The sequence below is a fragment of the Phodopus roborovskii genome, unplaced genomic scaffold (assembly GCF_943737965.1).
Source record: "Phodopus roborovskii unplaced genomic scaffold, PHOROB, whole genome shotgun sequence".
Lineage (NCBI taxonomy): Eukaryota > Metazoa > Chordata > Mammalia > Rodentia > Cricetidae > Phodopus > Phodopus roborovskii.
This window is the reverse complement of record NW_026126446.1, coordinates 228,536-253,301: the sequence shown is the minus strand read 5'-3', so window position 1 is coordinate 253,301 and position 24,766 is coordinate 228,536. Positions and strand designations below refer to the sequence as shown.

Sequence of the window (24,766 nt, the reverse complement as noted above, 5' to 3'; positions counted from 1 at the left end):
TGATATATCACAACCATTTTATTAATATGACGCAGTGGGGTAAACCTTTAACAGGAGTACTGCATATGAGCATATGTGATACTTTGATATAGTATCAGGTTTGATTCAGTCAATTCTGTCATTTACTTTCACTTCTATATCTATAAAAAAAAAAACATTTATACTCAAGCGGTTGAGAGAATGGCACATAGCCATGCTTATCTTCGTTCTAGTTTAAACGCATGTAAATGACCTCATGGACATTACATTTTCACCATACAAGTAATTCATAATTAAGGAAGGGAAGGAAGGAAGGAAGGAAGAAAGGAAGGAAGGAGGGAAGGAAGGGAGGAGGGAAGGAAGGAAGGGAGAGAGGGAGGGAGGGAAGAAGGAAACAAGCAGCAAGACGGCAGGGTAGTACAAAAGACCTTTTCACAAGGCCCCCTCTGCAGAAATGTTTGAGAAGACAGTCCTATAATGAGACTGTAATCAGGCACATCCCACAAGGACATGACGGTGACCCACTCTCTTGGAGAGTTTCTGATCTTATCAAGAGTAGAATTACTGGGAGGGAATTGCAGAGATTCTACGAGACTCTCCTAGAGATTACTTTGAACATACTCAAACCTGTAAAGACTACAGTAAGGACAACGTGACACTGAATGATTTCCTGAAGAAATGCGTGTCCAGAAAGACACAATAATATGATCAAGTGCTGTTGTAGCTTTTGTTGCTGTTCTGTTAAAAACAGAGGCCAAGAAAGAAGAAAAATGTAGCATTATGAAAACATAAGGAAACACTCTTGAAGAAGAAACACTTCACACAGAAGTTTTAAATGTTATCTAATAAATTTCATGTCAAATTTAACTAAACATATAAAAATTTTAAGTGGCAACTAATAAATCCCCATGTCAAATCTTTTTTAACAAAATTCACAAATAGATTATAAAAATTGAACCATCATAAATGTCTTCTGTAGAAAGTTTTATGGGAAATTGAAATTTCTACATTATTCTGTTTAATCATATCTCTCGAACTTTACTGCTGAGAGCAGCAGACAAATCTCAAATAACTGCTATGAAAACAATATCACAATTCAAGTTGGACATAGCAGCATTCCATTAATCTTTAATCATCCACAAATGTCAACCGTCCAGGCCCTTCATTCTTCATCCATCTCCGGTATCGCTTCCACCGAGGGTCATTTGCCAATTTTTTCTTTAATTCTTCCTCTTGTTCCTGCTTGTAGACCTATGAGTATAAATAATAAAAGAGACTTTATGATACAAAGACAAACCCATGCTGTTGTGTATATGGAGTGTCTAGTTTTCCAATACAACATCAAGTGAACGTGCGGATTTGCTTTCTGGAGACTGACTTAAATCAAAGTACTTCCACACCCCGTGTCAGAAAAACAAACTGCACAAGAGCTACAACTTCTCTGTTTATTTCTGTGATGGGCTCTTGCAATGTAGACCAGGCTGGTCTGGATCCTGCTAAGCAATTCAGACTGACTTTGAATTCACAGTCCTCCTGCCTCAGTCTTTCCAATGTCTAAGATTATACAGCACCATGCTTGGATCTGGCTTGAATTACTATTTTTTTCCCTTTCAGATGTTTTACTTAACCAAGGGATAAATTGGCTCTACATATATATTTGCCTCTAAATTGAATTTACATCTACTTTTCAAAGATAATCAGCTTCTTTTTCTTAAAGACACAAATAAAGTTGTATAAATCACAAAGGTTAAGAATCAAGAATTTCTAGTACTTCAAGCTTTAGTCAAGCAAAACTACATGGACAATTTCTTACAGCCAAGTTAATTTTTAAAAAGTATTGCTTCCCAACCTAGTCGCCCCTCAACTGAAGAATGGATAAAGAAAACATGGTACATTTACACAATGGAATCTTGAAATTTGCAGGCGAATGGATGGAACTGGAAGAAACCATCCTGAGTGAGGTAACCCAGTCACAAAAAGACAAACACGGTATGTACTCACTCATATATGGATTTTAGACACAGGGCAAAGGATTACCAGCCTACAATCCACACTGCCAGAGAAGGTAGGAAACAAGGAGGACCCTGAGAGACATACATGGTCCCCTGGAGAAGGGGAATAGGACAAGATCTCCTGAGCAAATTGGAAGCATTGGGGGAGGGGAGATGGAGTTAGGAGAAAGAGAAGGGGAGAAGAGGAGGGAAGAGGAGGATATGAGGGAGCAGGAAGATTGAGTTGGGGGCAGAATAGCAGAGAGCAAAAAAAGAGATACCACAATAGAGGGAACCATTATAGGTTTAAAGAGAAATCTCACCTAGGGAAAATGTCCTGAGATATACAAGGATGATCCCAACTAACAACTTAAGCAATAGTGGAGAGGCTACCTTAAATGCCCTTCCCTGATAATGAGATTGATGACTACCTTACATGCCATTCTAGAGCTTTCATCCAGTAGCTGATGGAAGCAGAAGCAAACACCCATGGCTAAACACTGAGCAGAACTCCTGAAATCCAGTTGCAGAGAGGGAGGAGTGGTGAGCAAAGGGGTGAAGACCAGGCTGGAGAAACCCACAGAAAGAGCTGACCTGAACAAGGCGGAGCTCATGCACCCCAGTCTGATAGATGGGAAACCAGCATAAGACTGATCCAGACCCCCTGAAAGTGGGTGTTAGGAGGACTGGGCAGTCTATGGGGCCTCTGGTAGTGGATCAGTATTTATCCCTAGTGTACGAATGGACTTTGGGAGCCCATTCCACACAGAGGGATACGCTCTCAGCCTAGACACATGGGAGAGGGTCTAGGCCCTGCTCCAAATATGACAGACTTTAAGAAGGAAGGCCTCACCCTCCCTGGGAAGCAGAAAGGGGATGGAATAGGGAGTTGGGGGGGGGGCAGGGGAGAAGGACAGGGAACTAGGATTGACATGTAAAACAAGCTTGTTTCAAATTTAAATTTAAAAAAGGGGGGGGGGAGTATTGCTTCCAAATAAAAGTAATGACTAAGAAAACCTTGTGCAATATAATAATTCAGCCCAATGCAATAATCTAAAAAGATAGGGTTTAAAGCAAAAAACTTCAAAAAAAAAAGTTGTGCATGTGTATGTGGATGGCAGTAGTGTGCGTATGTGTGTTTGTAAATATGGATGTTTACGTGTATATAGAACGCAGAGGCCCAGGGCTGATGGAGATGTCTTTTCTCCAGTATCCCCAGCTTTTAAAACAGGGTCTCTTCTTGAACCCTGAGCTCATGGATCTGGCTGGCTGGCTGGCTGGCCAATGAGCATTAGGGATCCACCTGTCTCCACCAAGCCCAGTTTTTCATGTAGTTTCTGGGAACCCAAGAAATTCGTCATGCATGTGAGCCAAGGACTTTACCTAGAGAGGCTCTCCATTCCTTCAAATAGTTTTAAGAGCTAAATAATAGCACATTTTGGGATAATTTACACATAGGAATATATTTATTTGCTAACATCTGGCAACTCCTGGTAATTTTACTGTCAATAAAGTAAATGGAGTTGACTACAAAACAATGTAACATCTAACATATCTTAAATTTCTGAAGAATATTTCTGTGTGCTCAGTGCTTATATTCATTACATTAGCCAATGAATTGTATCCAGAGCCTAGGATAATGAGACTGCTAGAGCCTTCAGCATTGTGTCTAGATTGCTGAGCACATCGAAGTAATTTCTGTAGCTGACAAAGTAGACGGTAACAATAAAATGTCTCAGCTTTAAAGATATTACAGCAAGTTGATTTAAATAAAAAGCAAACAACATTCCAAAATTCAGTAGTACTACTCAAGAATTCTATGCTTAATGGTAATTTTTTTTCTGTCTTGTTTTTTGGAAAGGAACAAATTTAATTAGTATAAACAACAGAAAGCCATCTTCACAGCCTATGTACACATCATTCCTCTGCAGTTTGACAAGCTAGACTACTCTTTTACCAGGATTAACTGATTAGAGTATTTGAAGGACAGCTTCAAAAACTTTTAAGTTAAAAACCCATTGTCCCACTATAAAATAGTCATACTTTCAAGTAAAGTAGGGCCGGCATTCCTCCCTTCAGGCTGGGACTTCAGAGTGTGAGGAGGCACTTTTGCAGTGTGACCCCTCACCACTGTGGACCTGCAGGGAGATTCCACTCTTCTGGCCGCACCCACCACTCACCTCGTAATTCTCCTTTATCCAAAGCTCCCGCTTAAGAAACGTTTCTTTCTGATGGTCCTCCAGGCTGTCAAACTGAGACTGGGACATCTTCATAGACTTGCGAATGAGGTAGAGTCTCTCCTCCTCCCCGTATTCTTTGCCTTTGATGTTAAAGTTATAGACCCACCGGCAGTACCAAGCTATGTATGAGCACAGGTGAAAAGGGGCGAGGAGGGCTTGAAACAGGAGGAGGTCACGCACTTGGGGTTTCTGGTAGCCCCCCTTTATGTCTATCTTACTTTTTATAATGTTCTTTATTATGTTCTCCTCCTCATCACGGATTTCTTCTTTGGATTTCTTATTTTTCCCTTTCTCTTTGGCTTTTTTGAGCAGTCCTTGCTCCTTGGCGATCTCTGTTGCCTGGATGCGGTATTTGGGCACTGTGGCAAGGTAGCTGATTGCTTTATTGTAGCTATTCCACCAGCTGAAATACTAAAACACAAAATAAGTCATTCTATTAGCAAAGTCTATCAAAAAAGAAAGCAGCAGCAATAATCCTGGAGAATGCCAATCCCCAACAAACCCAGCTAACTAAAGCTAAGGCTCTCAGCCAGGTGTGGAGATTCACATCTGTAGCCCCAGCACCTGGCAGGAGGACATGACCTCAAAAATCTTACTTTATTAGTAAACACCTCCCCTTCCTTCTGTTTACCAGAGGGAGATTGAGCTTCGTAACAGCTAATAAGACATTTGCTTTAAAATTTCACAGGGTGTTACCTCAGGCAACTTTATTAATACTTTTTATCTCTTTCCTAATTATCTACATATCTAACAGGAATACTTATTCGGGACACAAAGCCTCAAGTATATTTGAATTCTAGTCATTTGGCAAGAGAAAATTCACTTACTTCAAAAATATATTCACCCTCAAAAGGTTTAACTCTCATACAGCACATCGATGCTTTAGTTCCCATACTAATAATATTCTGGAATCTACTAGAAACAGAAGAGAGAGAGGGGAAGGGCAATACTAATTTCAGCTGAAATAAACTGAAATATGCCACCTCAGTGTTTAGTAAGAGTTTTTTGTTATCTACCTGAATATTGCTCTTAGAGAAGCATTTTTCAAGGCTGGGGACATGGCTGAAAGGTTCAGAATGTTGACCTTAAAGAATACCTGGGTTTAGTACCCAGCACACACAACCATCTCTAATTCCAGCTTCAGGAAATCGACCACCCTATTCTGGCCTCCACAGACACTAGGCCCACAGGTGATTACACACACATACACACACAGGCAAACACCAATATACATAAAATAAAAAACTTTAAAAGTAACTCCCAAACTTGCCAGCTTCTTTCTTCCTAGTCATGTGTTCTTTTCTCTAAATGAGCATGAGAAGTGTAGTTAGTTTAAGAATAACAGGGAAGACGTCACTCAGGCTGAACTTAAGATTCCTGTGGTATTTAAAACCACAAAGAGTTGGTGTATTTCTCTGAAGACATTGGTTTTCTAACGGAGCAGCAGCTCCTTCTGGGCGTGCAGAGCTGTGTGGGGTATTTGGGACTGCTAAAGGCAAGCACTGCTGGAATCAGCCAATGGAAAGGCAGCCTTATTAGGCCATGAGAAGGGTGTTCTTAACTTTTCCAATTTTATGGGAAGTCACTGAAGTACTCTAAAAGTACATGATATGCTGTGGTTGTTGTGTGGATACAAATGCTCTTAAGAGAGAGGTGAGAAGAAATAAATAGGTCTGGAGGATTTTTGTAGCTATGCAATGGTATTGTATTTGATGTGGCTTGAATGGAAATGGTTCCTGTAACTTCAGGTGTTTGGGAGCGTCTGAAACACCTGGGATGTGGAGCCTTGCTAGAGGACATACAATCTGAGAACTTAGAGCCTCACTCCATTTCCAGGTTGCTCCCTCTAGTATGACAAAATGTGATCAGCCAGCTTCCTCCTCAGGCTACTTTCCTCACCATCATAGACACCCTCTGGAACTCTAAGCCAGAACGATGACTTTTTTCTTTCTTTCTTTTCTTTTTTTTTTCTTTTTTCGGTTTTTTGAGACAGGGTTGCTCTGTGTACCAATCCTAGCTGTCATGGAACTCACTCTGTACTCGGGGCTAGCCTTGAACTCACAGAGATCTGCCTGCTTCTGCCTCCTAAGTGCTGGGATTATTGACATGTGACACCATGCCGTTTTTCTTCCTTCTATAAATTGTTTCTGACATGGTATTTTATCACAACAACAGAAAAGTAACTGATAGAATAGTCACCACTAGTTTTTACACTCCCTGATGACAATGCTGGGGTTCTTGCGGAAGGGTATGCTCTACCTGTAGTAGATATTTGTACGAAAATATCCTTATGTAATATAGCACCATGTACAATAAATACATACAATGAAAAAAATCCCAGAATGAGTATTTTTCAAGTGTAAAAAAATGAATCTCAACTGGAAGAAAAACTTATAAAATGTACTTAGAATACAGATTTAATGGCCACACAAGTACACAGAAACACATATCTATATTTATGAATACACACCTGAAACATTGAAATGGCACACACACTGACCAAAATCACCACCCTCACATCCACTTTCGGGGCTAGGCGCCTGCTGTAGTAGTGATAGTAATGGCTATAGTATTCTTCTGGGTGATCCAGCATGTAGTCATAATCTTTCCGTGTCTCTTCATCCTGTAAAGTGAGGGATAGTCTATTTCATATGACATTTCACCAAGAGCTTCAGTTTATAATCTGCTAGTTGAGAATTCCATAATTATGGAAGATACAAATAAAATGTTAAATTAAGAAAACTTCCCAATATACACCTTGTTTTCAGGACTTTTACATTAGGTATAGACACAATGAAAACATTCCTTCAGTATTTTCAGTATTCTTGGAAAACCCAACACTTTGGCAATAGTTGACCCTTAGTTAATGCTATAGTAGAAGTTCCTGTAACATCAGGGTATTCTGATACCTGTCCAAAAACACCACCAGAGGGGGGAAAAAAATAAGCCATATATATATATATATATATATATGGCTTATCTCCTATTTATCTTCACAGTCAGGTTCCAGCTTTGCCTAGAAATTTTTTCTGCTGAAAGCAAAGACAGCAAAAAGCAGATGAAGCCAGTCTAAGTTGAACCATGTCAAAAAAACACTAAGACATCACTTAGCACAACACCAAGGTCAATGTAATATCTAGCTTCGTGAGCCTCATTTTCTTTCTTTGTAAAAACAAATACTACCTATCATAATATTTTCCATGGTTGTTCTGAATATCAATGACATACACTGTGCAGTAACATGCTACAGATGTGTAGTACTCATTGTTTTAACACATAAAAAAGGTAACCTATCTTTCTTATTAATATAACTTATTTCCAAAGAATTCTGAAAGCTTTAGGGGATGCTATATATTTCATTTGTTTGTTTGCTTATGATGTATTTATGATGTGTGGGGTGTGCATACACACATTTGTGTATGTGAGTACAGGCATGTGAGAGCCACAGTGTAGGTGTAGAGGTCAGAGGACAGTGTCAGATGTCAGTCCTCACTGTACACCCCATTTGAGGCAGGGTCTTCTTGTTCACTGCTGTATATACCCAGCACAAGAACTTGCAAGCTTCCAGAGGGGTTCTTCTGTCACTACCTGCCCTCTCACCAGAAGCACTGGCAGGGCAGATGCACAGTATCACACCCAGCTTTATGTGGGTTCTGAGGATCTTAACTCGGGTCATCATGCTTACACACAGCAAATACTTTTATCTACCTCTCCCAGCATCGCCCCACCATAATATTTTTCTTAAAAAGATAAATTTCTTAAAGATTCTTTAAAGGGTCTAGAGAGATGGCTCAGCAGTTAAGAACACTGGCTGTTCTTCCAGAGGTCCTGAGTTCAATTCCCAGGAACCACATGGTGACTTATAACCATTTGTAATAAAATCTGGTGCTCTCTTCTGACCTTCAGGCATACATGCAGGCAGAACACTGTATACATAATAAGTAAATAAATCTAAAAAAAAAAAAAAAGATTTAAAAATCTTTTATCTTTTTATGTAATCAATTTTTAACAGATAAATGGTAACATAGCTACCTTGGAGGTATTAAAGTTTTTATCTTAAACTTAATTTTCAACTTGTCTCATTTTACAAAAATGGTAAATTAAGACCAAGACAAATTCTTTGATCTTTATATGTTATACAATAGAAACCACTGCAAAAAAAAATAATAATAACCTAAGAGGATGTCCTTTTAGTTTAAACTGTTCAATGATTATCAAGATGTACCTTCTGAGTAGCAGATACTTCAAAATCCAACCCAGTACCTGTCACTGTGGACAGATGCTATGAGGTCTATTTAGAGCCTGCCTGCTTTTGAGTCCTTCAATATGTACCATCTTATAATTAAAATAAAAAGTTGGCTGATGATAAAACCTTTCCTGTGTTTATTAAAATCATCATGCATTTTTCATTAAAAACTTTGAACTTTAGTAAGAGTACTCAATGACAGTTATCCTCTATTCATTATTAAAGTATGTCTCACTCTCACTAGCATACGGAAGTTAGTATTTAGTTAGATCTGAGTATCTTTAAACATGGTATGGCACTATGTAAAGGGATGAAGAACTGTCTGTTAAATAAGCAGGAGTGGGCTGAGGCTGATATGGTCTTCAAATTCATTCCTTGTGTGTTCTCCTTTGTAAAAAGGGTTTTTTATGCTATCAATCCACTATCCCTTATCAAGTTCTAACCTAGGAAGGGTCCATCTCTGCAGCAGTCACACAGGCAGCTCTAAACACTAACATCCACATCTCTAGAGGTATCTCAGCATTTTAAGATATCTTTTTAGAATTTCTCTCTTTTTCCACCATGTTTTTGGTTCTGGTGGCTAATTTTATAGAAATGTCCTCATAAGACCTGAAACTTAGCTTTAACCCAAGCTTCCAACCTTTTGAAATGTAGAGTCAAGACTCTTTTTGCTCCAACTAGATTGCATATAATTTAGAACCAGATGCCACACTGAAGTCAGATTCCTATTGCCCTCTACCATCAGTCTCCACAGATCCCTTTGTCCAGCTTGTTTGTCACACCCTAGTTGAGGACACTGACACCTGACATATGAGCACCAATATGTTATATGCCTATTCACTCTTCTCCCCCCCCCTCCCCCGCAGTGAGGTTCACATTCTGTGAACACAGATGCCACTCCTGCTCAAGCATCACATCCAGACCTTCCCCAAGACCACCATCTTCTCAAAGTTTCTGGACCTATGACATCAGGTACTGGACTCCCCTAAGAAGGTGGTGGCTAAAGCTCCAGCAGCAAGTCCACATCCACCCTAGTGTCCATCTGTCTAGATGTAGTCATAGCTTCCTGACACTATAAAAGTCACAGGGTCAAATCTGACTTCTCTTAGGATGCTTTCTCTTTCTAAGGGACACCATAAATGTATGTGCCTATTTTGGATTTTAGAGGTTAAAAAAAAGTTGATTACCTTCTTATGTTACAGCATTTATTCATTTTACTTAATTTTCACTGTAAAACCATTTTGTTCCTCTATAAAATGAAAACAATCTTTGAGCTGAAGCAGTAATGAAACTAAAACTAAAAAGTTATTCAAAGTTGGTACAAAGTAGAAAAGGAGTGCTCTCAAAGACTAAGGTCAAAATCCTATTCTTTAGTAACCTACAAAGTTTAAGACACACAGATATCAAGAATAATTAGCCAAAGACAGAATAAGAATGATTATATTTCTTTTAGGGGGCCATTTAAAGAGCTAAAATACATTATTACTGTAATAGCACCTTTTCCCCCTCTGAAACAACTTAGAACTGAGGTTCATAGGTTTGTTTTCCTCCTTCTTCCTTTTTTTTGCGGGGGGTTTGAGACAGGGTTTCTCTGTATAGCTTTGGAATCTATCCTGGAACTCACTTTGTAGGTCAGGCTGGCCTCGAACTCACAGAGATCCACCTGCCTCTGCCTCCTGAGTGCTGGGTTTAAAGGCGTGTGCCACCACTGCCCAGCTGGTTTTTCATTTTTATTTTAAATGTTTTCCACAGTCAAAGTTAAATTTCCTTGGCATGCAACAAGACCCCAGCCCTGGCCCAAACTCACCTATCTAGCAATTCCTCACCACTTCTCTTACCTACAGCAAACACAGCAACTTTCTGGTTTTGGTATGCTCTTTCAATGCAGTGTAGCTTCTCTTTCAACACATAACCCTGTCTAATCCGAAGCATCTTCCCTTCTTTTAACCTTATGAGCTCCTAAAAGTTATGAATGCTACTGCTTCAAACAACCTTTCATTGGGATGGGAACTGAACCCAGGCCCTTGAGCATGCTAAGCAAGTACTCTACCACTGAACTAGAATCCCTTACCCAGGAACACTCTTATCACACTTAATGCCTATTCATTATAGCACTTATCACATTGGATTTTTGTTTTGTTTTGTTTTTGTTTTTGTCCTTGAATGAGAATTTGTTAGAAGGTAGGTAGGTAGTAGGGTGTTCATTAATCTTTATATTCCCAGGGCCTAGCTCAGTGCCTGGCAGTCAGTATATCATTTCAAAGCTATGTGAAATGTTTTAAGAGTTTTTCTTCCTATACATTGCTTTCCAGCCACAAAGGTCTGAACTCACCAGCAAGGCTAGATGAGTGATTATGTCACAAAACCCTCAGCTCAACAGAAATGACTGACTTTACAGCTTAAGAAAATATGCTAATGTGGCTAAAACAGCTTGAACAGTTTAATATCTTACCTTTCAATAAGGTAGTACTTTTTCTTTCAGCAATATTGTGGATCTTAAGGTCCCAGGGTCAGGAGATTCCAACTTCTTTCCAAAATCAAAACCTTTATACTTGTTTCTTCCTCTCTGTCCTGAGCCTTGACAAGCACGGCAATATACTCCTTGTTTCTAATTTCTACAGGAGTAAGTGGTGCTTCTGCTGGTGTCCATCCATTCCCAATCCTCTTGGGCATATGCAGGAGGACTGGAACACAACCACCAATATCTAGATCAAAAGTGAACAAAGGAAACCCACAAGCAAAGCAGCCCTTCCTTCTCTTGTGAAAATGATCACCCCCTCCCTCCCCAGAGCAAACATTATTTCCTTGGCTTTAAATAAGCTACACATTGTTTACTTTCAACAAGCCCGAATTGCAATATAGATATTGCAGTCAGTTTTTCATCAAACCGCTCTATTATACAGAATAAGGAAATGACTTTCTATGGTAAAGGCCAGGAATCAAGAATATATGGAAATGTAATCATATTTTTCATTCTTAAAAATACATATTCATTTCATTAACACACACACACACACACACACAATATGATGCTTCAGAAATAAAACCTGTTACCTCACATTTTTTTTTCCAGGTCATTACATCCTGCTAAGGAGCAAGAAAATTCACTGCTATCAGTTTTATGTTCTTTCTTGTTCCCTGTCCTCTAGTCAGCCATAAGTACAACTATCTTATGTGCCTTCTCAACTATCTTATATGCCCCAGCGACACTTCTACATCCCCTGGCCCCTCCTACTTTCAACTATATCTTGAACATTTTCTAAATGTAACATAAATATCTCCAATTCAGCAAGCTCAAAAGCAAGTTTGCTCTTTCATGTCTTAGCTAATAGTATCAAGTTGTACCCATCACCCCAGTTTTAAAAAATCTTCCTCTTTTTCTATTCAGCAAATAAGAACACAAGGAATCAGTCTCATGTAAAACACAGAGGAAGATGAAAACTGTAAGATAGGGTCTTAATCTCAAGAACCCCCCTTTCTAGAAGAATCTAACAAACAAAAAGCACAATTTCATGTGCTCACAAGCAAAGGACTGAGTAAGTTTGCCCAGGTCCACAAGCAATAGAGTTCACAGAAGAGATGACGTGAGAGAGAACTGGGTCTTAAAAAGCAAGTAAGAAATGTTGGAACTTGGTGCAAGTGTTAGAGTCCAGTGTTAAGGTACAGAAGACCCGCACAGCAGAAGAGACTCAGCTTAAGCAATGTGGTCATTTAGGAAGCAGTAGTAAAAAGTACAGAAAAGTAAGGATGAGTGAAGAGTGTTACATTTGCCAGGCATAGTGGTGCATGCCTTTAGTCCCAACCCTAGGGAGCAGAGGCAGGTAGAGCTCGAGGCCAGCCTGGTCTATAAAATAATACATGCTATGTCACAGAGTTAGTATTATGGTCTCTGATGTTCAAAAATGAAATACTTCAAAGTTTGAGGACAACCACATTAAGTGTAATTGTTTATTTTGAAGACATTTTTGTTGCACTATTTTGAAAAAAGCAAAGATTTTTTTAAAAAAAGAAAAAGGTCAATGAATAATAGTTTTTAGTGGTTAAATGGAATATGGAGTGTTATGAGATACCTGTACACCGTGTGAAGATGTACAGCTTTATTAGTATAATAAAATGCTCAATGTCCAATAGCTAGGCAGTAGGAATAGGCGGGACTTAACTGAGTAGAAAGAGAACTCTGGGAAGAAGAAAGGCAGAATTGTCAGCCAGACATAGAGGAAGCAGGATGTGCAGTATGGAGATGAGATAATGAGCCACATCCTAGCATACAGATTAAAAAGTATGGGTTAATTTAAGCTATAAAAAGTAGTTAGGAACAAGCCTAAGATAAGGCCAAGCATTCATAATTAGTAAGTCTCCATATCATTATTTGTGAATTGGCAGTCCTGACAAGAAAGCACTGATACATATGGCACCTAATGTCCAGCCACATATAACCATAAAGGTCTGAGAAAGCTTTAAAAAAGTTCCGAGCCACTGTGGTCTCTTGGTTAGGTGTAATATACAGAGACACAGCTCCTTAAAGAGGCCCTGCCGTCAGCTGCTGAGCACTTGAGCAGCCAGCACTGAGTACAACACACCTGCTTACAGGTGGAAATAACAAATTCCCACAGCTGGAGCAGAAATGAGGCTCCAGGGATGGTACCAGTCAGCATGAGGTTAGGCTCCCATGGAACCACAAGGTGTGGAGCCAACCACCAGTAACACTTTATGGCGATAGCCTAGCACTTTAAGGTTTGGCTCATGCAGTCAAGAATGCTACAGACAGGGACAAAAAAAAAAAAAAAATAATAATAATAATAATAATAACAAAATAATAAGCAGCAGCAGCAACAGCCACCAGGTCCAGGCTGGAAAAATCCTCTAAACAGGTTACAGCATGTTTAAAACTGTGCTTAGGGATTAAAGAAAGAAAGGGTATAGACAGTCATAGAAAAAAAAATATTTAAAAATAACAGTAAGGTCTTTAAAGGGAGAGTAAATTAAAAATAAAAATAAAAAAGCCATGTAAGGATGGAAAATATAACACAGGGAGTTTGGACATTATATGGTGTTTGGTTAATTTTGAATCTGAATTTTTTAAATGTTAATAAATAGAGAACGACAGTTGTTGAGAGATGCAGAATTATGAAGGGGACTGCTAAATTAAACTAGCCTATATATTTTAGGGATGTCTTTGCTTCAAAATGACGACCGGATATGTGTTGTGTTGAGGGAGAGCTTGTGCTTTTGTTTCTACAGGACTCCTTCAAAATTATTTAATAAAGATCAGATCTGACTGGGAAAGACTTCCTGAGGATCTTAGCTACAAACATGAGGGAGGAAGCCAGGAAAGACTACAGGGCAGGTGGCATGTATACTGATCCCTCTGCATGAAAACAGCTGAGACTGAATGAGACATGATAAATCTTGTTGGTTATAGAGTCCTCATAACTTATTATATTACAGTTTGGATATGTAGTCCAAATGACAGATGCCTTTTACCTGCTCAAACATGTAACAACAACAAAATCATCCTTAGCTGATTTATGTACTGCACACATTCCATACTTGTGTATATACAGTTATGTATACCTTTAAAAATTTGTGTTTTCAGAAAAAAAGGATCAAACACCAATGAGGACAATTAGCTGAAGTGACACAGCCTCTTAGAATGCCTCTGTTCACAGTATCCTCAAAACTCTGCTTCCAGAACAACTTCAAAGTGGCTAGCTGAGATGGTCCAGTCTCAGACTACTCCAGCAAGGACTTCAGATAAGCTCTACACTTTCCCATCACACAGAGACTAAACAAAAAGAATACAGATAGCTCTCCCAGGACCTGGCCATTGTCCCAATTTTCTCAGGATCATCTAAAGATGCTGCCATCCCCTCTTCCCCCAGACAACAGGAAACAGAATAGAGAACACATCACCCACATTCCCAAGAAATGGGGTGGGTGGTTTCAGTCAGTTGGTGGGTTGGTTATAAATGCTTGTCATTATTTAGGGGGTTTGGTTGCAAGCTGTTATTGGTCATGGTCAGGAAAAAAACTAAACACAGATTAGATTCAGGTATCTCTTACTGAAGAAAAAAGAGTGATACTAGTCTCAAATTTTATACACTGATATGGATTTTTGTACATTGATACAAATTTAAGGTTTTTTTGTTATAGTGTGTATATGTTTCTACTCTTGTTTAAGGTATCATACCTATGTGGCTCATTAAAAAATTTAATGTATGATTAAGAAATACAGGTTAGTAGTTAATCATCTATAGTAATCAAACTTGTAGTCATGTTAGATATGTTTTCAAGGTTAAACAGTGATATATTTTAGATAGATAGGTAGTCTTCAAACACTTCAGAGATCTACAGAATATGGCATTTAAGATGTTTTAATAACTTAAGGCTTTCACAACAGGGAAACACATCTGATCCTGGCAGCACCAATCTACTTCAAAAAAGGATGATGGACATCAACGAGCCAAAAGAAATCGACCACTGAACTTTGCCAAGACAAGTTAGGAGAGGCCTTCAAAATACCTGTTTCACAGAAAAGTTTGACAGATATTCTAGGCCTGTAGACCAAAGATGGATGCCCCAATGTCACAGAAGAACTCTGAGTGACTGTCCAGGCAGCCAGATGTCTCTGTCACTTCTATGGTTTTGGAAGTTGCTTACTCTGCACTTCCTGTTTACTCAGGTATTAGTATATCCTTCTTGAGTCTCTGTTGGGGTTGAAGACTAGATAATTATAGTTACAATTTTCCTCAGTTATGATAGAAAGTAAATTAGGTACAAAACTTTGGACTCACCAAGAGAGGACAGATAATGGAGGACTTTCTCTTATTATCACAAATACAAATGGACTAGACATTGTTAATTTAATTCTTACTTGACAATTGTTCTTATTGTATAGTTTTACTGTATTAGAGTTAAAACCTTTCCTTTTTATTTAGACAAAAAGAGAGAAATGCTGAGGGATAGTTGTACACTATGTGAAGATGTATTGGTATGTTTGTGATTGGTTAATAAAAAACTGAATGGCCCATAGCTAGGCAGGAGGTACAGATGGAACTTCTGGGCAGAGAGAGAACTCTGGGAAGAAAGGCGGAGTTGCCAGGCACATGTAGAGGAAGCAAGATGGGCACAGATGAGGTAACAAACCATTTGCTAGAATGGAGCTTTAAAAAATGGGCTAAGTTATAAGAACTATTTAGGAACACGTCTAAGCTAACGCTGAGCATTCATAATTAATAATAAGTCTCTGTGTCATTATTTGTGAGCTGGTAGTTCCAACGAGAGAATACTACTACAATGGAGGACTTGGTAATTAAAAGGATATTCAACAATCAAAGGAGCTCAGGCATGGTGGTCTGGACTTTAAATCCCAGCACTCAGGAAGCAGAGGCAGGTGGAGCTCTGTGGGTTTGAGGCCAGTCTGGACTACACAGTGAATCCTAGGACACTCAGGGCTATGAAGAGACACCGCGTCTCAAAAGTCAAAGGAGATACTGAACATGATATTGATGTTCCTAATTACATATAATGTGAATGAAGGGCTAAAAAACAAGTCTGAAGAATAGGGGGAAGTGGAAAAGAAAAAAATTCTGGATATGCTTGCACTCTCTGGAGCTTCCAGGGATTATCTATTACTACTCGAGTTATGTGCCTTGTCTATGATTAACCTACTTTGTCAATACAGAAGTTAACTTGTGAAAGCCTGGTAATAAAGCCAATAATTTGTGTCCACTGTCCACTGTATCCAGTGGAATGTAACAGCTTACTACCTTATCAGCACTTCAGCAATCCCTATCAGACTTAAAACATGCAACAAAGTTTTCTCTTTTGGACGAATTGTCATTATCACATAGGTTTTCTTATCAACTAATGAGTTAGAACAAAGTCTCTGACATACATTCTTTTTCAATGTGTGAAAAGCATCATTATATTTTCTTTTAAAAGTTTAGTCTTGGCCAGGCAGTGTGGCATATGCCTTTAATCCCAGCATTCAGGAGGCAGAGGCAGGTGGATCTCTTTGAGTTCTAGGCCAGCATGATCTATAAAGAAACCCTGTCACAAGAAACAAAAAAGTTTTAGTCTTTAACAAAGATAGCAAGACTGTACCTGTGCTATGGATAAGAGGCTGTTGAAAAGCAAAGCCTATAAAACAGGCAGGTTTGAGAGCCACCAGTTTAAAAGCAGAGGCTGAAGATGTAGCTGAGTTTTATCAAAAAGAGTTCAGAGGACCTGGGGAGATGGCTCAATGAATAAAGTATTTGCTGCACTGGTATGAGAACCAAAATCAAGAGCCCCAGGACCTACATAAAAGGTGAGTGGGTGTGGTGATCCTCTGCAATCTGAGGCTCATGAGGTGGAGACAAGAGAAGCCCCAGGCAAGCGGGCTAGATGGACTAGTTGAATCAACTTGCTTTTGGTTCAGTAAGTTAAGGAAAAGAATGTACCAAGCAGTGGTGGCACATGTCTTTAATCCCAGCACTCAGGAGGCAGAAGCAGGCAGATCTCTGAGAGTTCAGAGTCCAGCCTAGTCTACAAAGCAAGTCCAGGACAGCCAGGCCTATTTTGAAAAAGTAAAACAAAAAGGGAAAGATTGTTCAAGGGAGGTACCTAACATAAACATCAACCTGTGGTGATATTTTATGATCTAATAAAGCATGTCTGAAGATCTGAGCATAGAGCTAAGCCATTAGTTAACCACACACCTAGTTAAGAGCTAAACCATGGGCTGGAGAGTTAGCTCAATGGTTAAGAGCACTGGCTGCTCTTCCAGAGTTCCTGAATTCAATTCCCAGCAACTACATGGTGGCTCACAACCATTCCTAATGAGATCTGGTGCCCTCTTCTGGCCTACAGGCATACATGCAGGCCAAACACTACATATATAATAAATAAATAAATAAAAAAGCTAAGCCACTAGTTAGCCACACACCTAAGCTACTAGTTAGCCATAAAGAAGGCAGCATTGGTTACAACTTTAATCCTAGCTCAGGAGATAAGAGGCAGATGGATCTCTATGAGTTCAAGGACACCCTGGGCTACATGAGACTGAATCAATCTAAAAGAGAAACAACTCACACCTTTGATCCCAGCACTTGGGATGACACGCCTTTACTCCAAGCACTAGAGAGGATAATAAAGCAGGAGCTCCGTGCAGTTTCAGTGCAGTCTGCAGTTACTCTGAGGACAGGATCAGCCCTCTTTGGTCTTAGCCTTCGCAGAGGTGAGAACTCTCTAGGGGGGTGGGGGCTGGCTGCTTTGCTTTTCTGATCTTCAGCTTGAAGCCCAATATCTGTCTTTGAGTTTTTATTAGTCATGCTATATCAACCCTTGGTTTCCTCATCTCACATACATACATACATACATACATACATACATACATACATACATACCCCAAAGACCATAGACAATAGAAAAGAGTATACAACGACAGAAGCCTAAGGAAATGTAGTTTACAGCATAAGCATGAAAAGACTTCAAAACTTACAAGGAAGGTTATGCATGTAGTTCCACAGTAGAGTCCTTGCCTAGCATGCCCAAAATCTTTAATTTAATCTCAGGCACCACAAAATAAATAATAATAAGAACACAATAAATAACAACAACAACAAAACTAAGTAACAGAAGACAAAACTTGGCTAGAAAGAGCAGAGCGGCAGCAACATCTGTAACTCCAGCTAATCTGGAGACTGAGACTGGAGAATTACAGATTTGAAACCAGCCATAGAGAATTTGGAGATCGAGGCAGAAGAGATTTACTGAGCATCACAAGAAATTAGGAACATAAGACTGAGCCAGAAATATACTTTCTAATTTCACTAACATATAAAGAGATACCTAAATAATGCTCAACTCCTGGAGGGTATCTCCCATAACAGGAAAAGTCACAAGCCAAGGGTCAGAAGATCTGAGCCTTGTGCAGGGGGAACAGTGGAGCTGGACAGTTAATCCCAGTCCTTTGATCCCACAGTGTGCTGAGCTACCAGCTCTGGGCTGCTAAATCCGTCATAGCTCAGACGAGCTGCTTCTGTTAAGAAATGGTCATGTAAGTCCTATGTCTGTAGGTTCCTATTCCTTCACACCCCTCTGCCCTCCTTAACCCATCTCTGTACTTTTCCTTGAGCTGCTCTCTGAAACAAACAAGATTGTGTCATTTGTTTTCATCTCTAAGCCTGTTGTAACAATTCAAAAAATAAAGTTCAAACTTTTGAACAAACCTTAAGAGTTAAGCTGAGGGCACAGCTCAGGTAAATAGCAACACACAAACATTACACACACAACCATCATCATCTGAAAAGAAACAGGCATAGCAGTGCAGCACTATAATACTACTACTTCTGAGGTAGAAGCATGAGGGTCAGAAGTTCAAGGCCATTCTTTTCAGCTACATAATAAGTTTGAGGGCAGCCCAGGACTGTCTCAAAGGGGGAGATGGGAGCAGGTCATTTCATCATCATCTTCTGAAGTAGTTCCCCTCCCATGTATTCTACAGGATTCCAATCTAAAAATAGATCTATGAAAAGAGTTTACAAAAAAATTCAGCAAGGATCTTTGCACTCTTATTTCTCAGAACTTCCTCATGATAAATCTGCATGAGCTATGTTAAAATGAAACTGCTGGGGCTAGAAACAGAAATCAGTGGTGGGGTACTTGCTTAGTACACAAGGCCCTGGATCAAGCCCATGCAATGGAGGTTAGTTTGTCAACTAGTCAGTTTTTGACTAGAATTACATCACATTAGGAGTGTGGGGTTGATCAAGTGCTCTAAGTAGTTGCTGACACACTGTATACGAGATAAGAATATGTTATAAAAATCAGCCTTTGACATAGTGGGCAATAACAACCCAAATCAGGGATCAGTAAAAAAATTTTTGATTATGGTTTCATAACTGAAAGTAAATGTGATACAAATACTATCATACCCTTCTGAACCCATTGGGAAAATCCCTCTCAACCAATCACACCTTGCAACTGATCACAGGAAAGCCTCAAAATCATTACAAGTGTTGCAGGCAGTCATGCTCAATCAAAGTAGACATAGGAAATTAAAACCATCTTCAGTATGATCCACAGCAGTTCTCAACCTGTGGATCAAGACCCTGTTGGGGTAAGATATCCCACTTAGCAGATATTTACATTGCTAATAGTAACAAAATTATGAAATGATTTTATAGTTGGTGGTGACCACAACATGAGAAACTGTATTAAAGGGTCAAAGCATTAGGAAGGTTGAGAACCACTGATCTATAGGGTAACTTAATATGATTGTTTATTACCACATAAGTGTAATAGGTAATTTGCCTATTTTCATGATAGTCATCCTTCAGGATGAATGGGGGGGTTGGGTGATTCCAGGACCACGGTAGATACTTAAATCCTGAGATGTTCAACACCTTATATAAATTATACATTTATATTTAACCTATATTCTCCTTTAAAAATACCTAATACATCGGAAATGCTAAGCAATAATTATCACTATATAGTTTAGAAAACAAAGAAAAAGCATGTATTTGTGTAGTATAAACACTTTTTTTGAGGCTAGTTCTTGGGTAGTCAAGGGAAGACCTTGAACTGCTGACCCCCCTGTCTCTAACTTCCCAAGTGCTAAGATTACAGGTGTGTGCTACTACAGGAAGTATTTGCTGGGCTAGAGATCAAACCCAAGGCCTCAAGCATGCTAAGCAGGCTCTTTACCAACTGAACTACATCTACAACTCCAGATATTTTTTTCCCCTCCAAATATTTTCCATTTCAGTTTGGCTGAATTTCTGTATGCAGAACTCATGGGCACAGACAGTTAATTGTACCCAATTACCACAAAAGGCTAATTAAAATCTTCATGACTGAAAAGATTTGGAATATTAAAAAGTGCACTCAGTTTTCTCCTCCTTAAAACAAAGAATGTCTGGGAAAAATATATATAACACACACACACACACACACACACACACACACACACACACACACACACACACACACACACAGTACCTCACCCCTAGAACAAGCCTTGGACGCTAATGACTGTATTCCTATTACTGTCAACCATGGTGACTTTCTTCCAGATCTAGCTAAAAGGGTACATTTGTCTCTAATCCTCCAAGAATAATTGCTTCCTTCGCACACTGAAATACGAACTGTAGTATATAACAAGTAAATTATGACCAAACAATAAGCATCTGTCTCCATGGTTGTAATAAAAGCTTAAAGTCAAGCTGACCCTAGGGGCTCACACCTGTAATCCCAGCTACTTGGGAGACTCAGGAGGATTAACCATAAGGTTCAAGATCTGCTGCTATACAGTGAATTCTAGGCCAACCTGAGTAGCTTAGATGGATGCTGCATTAAAATTAAAAAACAGAGATGGTTATGTGTGTGGAACAAGTCTATATCCAACTTTTGGGAGGTAGAGGCAGAAGGATAAGGAGTTCAAGGTCACCCCCAGCCACAAAGAGAGCTTGAGGCTAGAGAGCCAGGGCTAAGGCCCTATCTCAAAACCAAACCTAAAAAAATAAATAAAAGGTCCAGACCAGCATGGTGGCAGAGCCTTTAATCCCAGCACCGAGGAGACAAAGGTAGGATTTCTGTTTGTTCAAGGCCAGTCTGATCTACACAGAAAGTTCTACTAGGACAGCCAGAGCTACAAAGTGAGACCCTGCCCCCCCCCCAGAGAGAGGGGGGGGTACCTTTCATTGCCTGAGTTTCTTCCCTAGCACCTTATGTCAGCACTTAGGAATGGGTTGAGAAAGACACAGGGAGTGCAAACTCCTCCTTCTGCCAAATTCTTTTTAAGTACTAGGGGTCCTGCCATCTCAGTCCCCGATAAAAAGGAAAACAAGCATTGTTCTCTGGGCAGCCTTGCTTCCAAGACAGATCTAATCTCTTTATAAGATTCTTTAGCTTATCAGATAACCTTCAAACCAGAAATATTTCTATGACCTTTTCTATGATCTTTGTTTTGTTTTGTTTTTTCGAAACAGGGTTTCTCCGTGGCTTTGAAGCCTGTCCTGAAACTAACTCTTGTAGACCAGGGTGGTCTCAAACTCACGGAGATCGGCCTGCCTCTCTGCCTCCTGAGTGCCGGGACTAAAGGTATGAGCCACCACCGCCTGGCTTCTTATGATCTTACGAAATGTCAAAATCCACTTTTTCATTTCTTACCAAACATAAGTTTTCTAATCCAATCTTTTCTTGGTGCTTCTGCATCTGCTTACCCCTCTGCTATTTCCTATATTTCATCCATTTCACCTACATTCATAAGTTATTTTTATCTCATTTTAAAACCCTTGAAACATTAAAAGTAGATAGTACAATTTTCTCTCATGCAGAAATGGTTCATTCACAGCTGTCCAATTTAATATTTTTTGTACCACTCTAAAATCAGTTTGAGTGAAATAGCAAAGCAGGGTGCACACAAACATGTCAAAAATGCCAGAGACTTACTTTCAATTTTCATTCTACCTTAAGCTGTCTCTAAATGTGAGTTTAAGTAATGCTCATTCATTATCTGATGTGCCAGACATTGTGCTAGGTCCTATGGATACAAAGATAACAAACAAGGGGCATGGCTTAGTGGCAAAGAGAAGAGCTACTTAAATTTACAGTGTAGTGTGATAAGTGCTATAGCCACATAAGGCCACATGGCCAGACTAGAGTGTTCCACCTCAGGAGATTCAGTGCAGACTCAGCCAGTAAGAGCCTGCTTACTCAAAGTCTATGACTTCCCTCAACCCCCAATAGTCAAATAACAAAAACACCTTTGCATTAGCTTAACCCAGACAGCACTGTGAATCACACCTGTCTGAAGTCATGTTGTGATCCAGAATTGTAAATCACTTGCTAGCTGGAACTAAGCATAATTTTGCATAAGCATCTGAGCACAGCCTTTGGCCTCCATTACCTTTTTCTGCGTTTCCTCAATCTCTACATGCATAGACAGAATCTTTTGTTGCTAAATTAGTAAAGACCAAGGTGTCTTACCTTCTTGTCCCATTAACTGTACTTAAATCCTGTTACTGTACTTATTTTTAACTACCACCACCTTCAAACAAACAAACAAACACTAACTATCCCTCCCCCAAAACCAGCTTGCTCTCAAAGGGACATCTATGTGAGCCAAACAACCTCAGAATTACAAATGCACTGGCGCCTTACACAAATCCAGTCCCCATACTGATGCACCTATTATCAACATCTGTGTGCCATTTTTATCCCCAAACAGCTAAAACTCATGTTCTCCTACCATTCTACCTGATCAGTTCTTAGCAAAATTCATCTAGATTTCTTATCCCTCACAAATCCTTGTTCCAGACTAAGGATATAATACAAACAAAACATGATTACACCTCCATTGCTTCAGTGAGATAACACGAAGACAAGCCAACCCCCCAAAATTGGATGGCATGCTTCATTAAATCTGTGCATACCCAGAGAAAACCCAGAAACAGTATTGTTGGGCAACTTTTTCAGTTCTCCAGTATGAGAGAAATACAAATCAGGGCACCTATTTCTCTTATGTATCACAGCAATTAAAGCCCTTTTCCAGGTGAAGGCAGTACAATGAATAGAGCAGATCCTTCCATGCTTTATTGAGAAGCTAAACCTTCATTCATCTCTAAATTCCAGATAGGGCTTTTCAGAGTCCTGCTGGGTCTCATCAGAAGACCAGCTTGGGAGTGGTTGCTGCACACTCCCCTGGTCCCTTCTCCACAAGTGCCACTCTATTCCAGGTCCCTGTTGGGAGGTGTTTGGAGCTACTATAAACATCTTGTCAAGCAAAATGTTACTTTCTCTGGACAGACTAGTTTTTGTTTGGTTTTTAATTTTGCCTACCTACCTACCTACCTACCTGTGTTTTTGATACCTACCTAGCTTGCTTTGTCAACCAAGCTGCCTCAAACTCAGAGATCCACTTGCCTCTTATTTATTTATTTGTATGTGTTTTTTTGAGGCAGGGTTTCCCCATGTGTTTCCAGCTGTCCCAGGACATGCTTTGTGGACCAGGCTGCCTCAAACTCAAGAGATCTACCCGCTTCTGCCTCCTGAGTGACAGGGCTAAAGACTACTATGCCCAGCTTAATACGCTAGTTTTTAACTTCCTACAAGTCCCTTGTTCTTGAGTGAACACATTATTTTATCTAGCTTTTAACTTGCTGACAAACCAATTCTAAACTTAAGGGGTCAAAACTTTTAGAAGCAATCACAAGGAACTATATAAGGCCTCTCAAACAGTCTCTCCAAGAAAGAGTGTCAGGCTAAATTTCCCTACTTCCACAGAACACAATGAAACCGTTGTCAAATCACGAAACACATCCACAATTTTTTCCCTACTAATAATTCTCAATCTTCTGCCCCAAGTCATTAAATGGATATGAAAAAAAAAAAAAAAAAAAAAAAAAAAACAGCTATCCAAGGTCACTCGGGGGTGTCAGAACCAAGGGTCAAACGTCCAGTCTTCGGACTGAGAGCTCACTGTTTTCTGTGTTTTTCTAGTCCTTTAGACCTAAACTACATGTCACCATTGACATCATTCCAGAAGCCAAACTTCTGCCCTATCAAATTGGCACGATCAGTTATTAGTCAGTCTCCCAAACCTTTCTTTCCTTTGCCCTATTCCCAGACCCTAGCACTGACAATTACCCTGCTTTCCGAGCACGCACGTCAAGTTATCAGAATGCGTTTACACCAAAAATAAAATACTTGCAAAGCTTCGCATAACAACTGTCCAAAAAGAGAACTGGCTGTCCTCCAAGAACAGGAGGTGGCTATGCTAGCTAATGGGCCAAGGTGGCTCTTTCTCACGGCCACGAGGGAAGCACAGACCTCCTAAAGATCCCGGAGGCGACCGCACTGTCCCGGCCGGGGTCGTGGAGGACCTGGTCACCCAGGTATGAGACCCAAATCCCCGGCCACCGATCCGCGCCCGCGGGCCTCACCTTGAGCGTCTCGTAGGCGGTAGCCACCAGGAGGAAAGCTTCGGCGCTCGGCGGCGCGCCCCCGGGACCGTCGCCCGGCTCGGGCCGGTAGCGGTCGGGGTGGTAGCGCCGGGCCAGCTGGCGGTAGGCCCGCGCGATCTCCGCCTTGCTGGCCGAGCGGCTCACGCCCAGCACCTCATAGCAGTCGCGCGTGCCACAGTACAGCCCCTCCACCAGGGCGTCGGCGGGCCGCGCCAGCAGCGGAGCCAGCAGCAGCGGCGCGAGCAGCAGCCATGGGCGCCGGCCGGCAGCCCCCGGCCCCCCGCGCGCAGCGAGCCGCGCCGCCATCCCCGCCTCGCTCGCCGCTCTACCACCGCAGGGGCCGCCGCTCTCCTCGGC

The 24,766-nt window shown here is 40.3% G+C and overlaps 1 protein-coding gene across 1 annotated transcript; it reads right to left on the bottom strand.

The window, feature by feature from the left end:
- On the bottom strand, positions 1–24,766 carry Dnajc25 (DnaJ heat shock protein family (Hsp40) member C25). The gene is made up of 4 exons (XM_051187875.1): positions 24,389–24,766; positions 6,681–6,833; positions 4,151–4,621; positions 1–1,230 (listed from the first exon to the last, which is right to left on the bottom strand). Exons 1-4 carry the CDS (start codon positions 24,713–24,715, stop codon positions 1,108–1,110), a joined length of 1,074 nt encoding a protein of 357 aa, XP_051043832.1. The 5' UTR covers positions 24,716–24,766; the 3' UTR covers positions 1–1,107.

Bases quoted from the DNA above. Each gene is read 5' to 3' on its own strand.
- Dnajc25 (XM_051187875.1), bottom strand. From the start codon at position 24,715: ATGGCGGCGCGGCTCGCTGCGCGCGGGGGGCCGGGGGCTGCCGGCCGG. The intron at 6,834-24,388 runs GTGAGGCCCGCG...CTCACTTTACAG, and splicing joins CCGCCTACGAGACGCTCAAG to GATGAAGAGACACGGAAAGA. The intron at 1,231-4,150 runs GTGAGTGGTGGG...TTATACTCATAG, and splicing joins GGATAAAGGAGAATTACGAG to GTCTACAAGCAGGAACAAGA.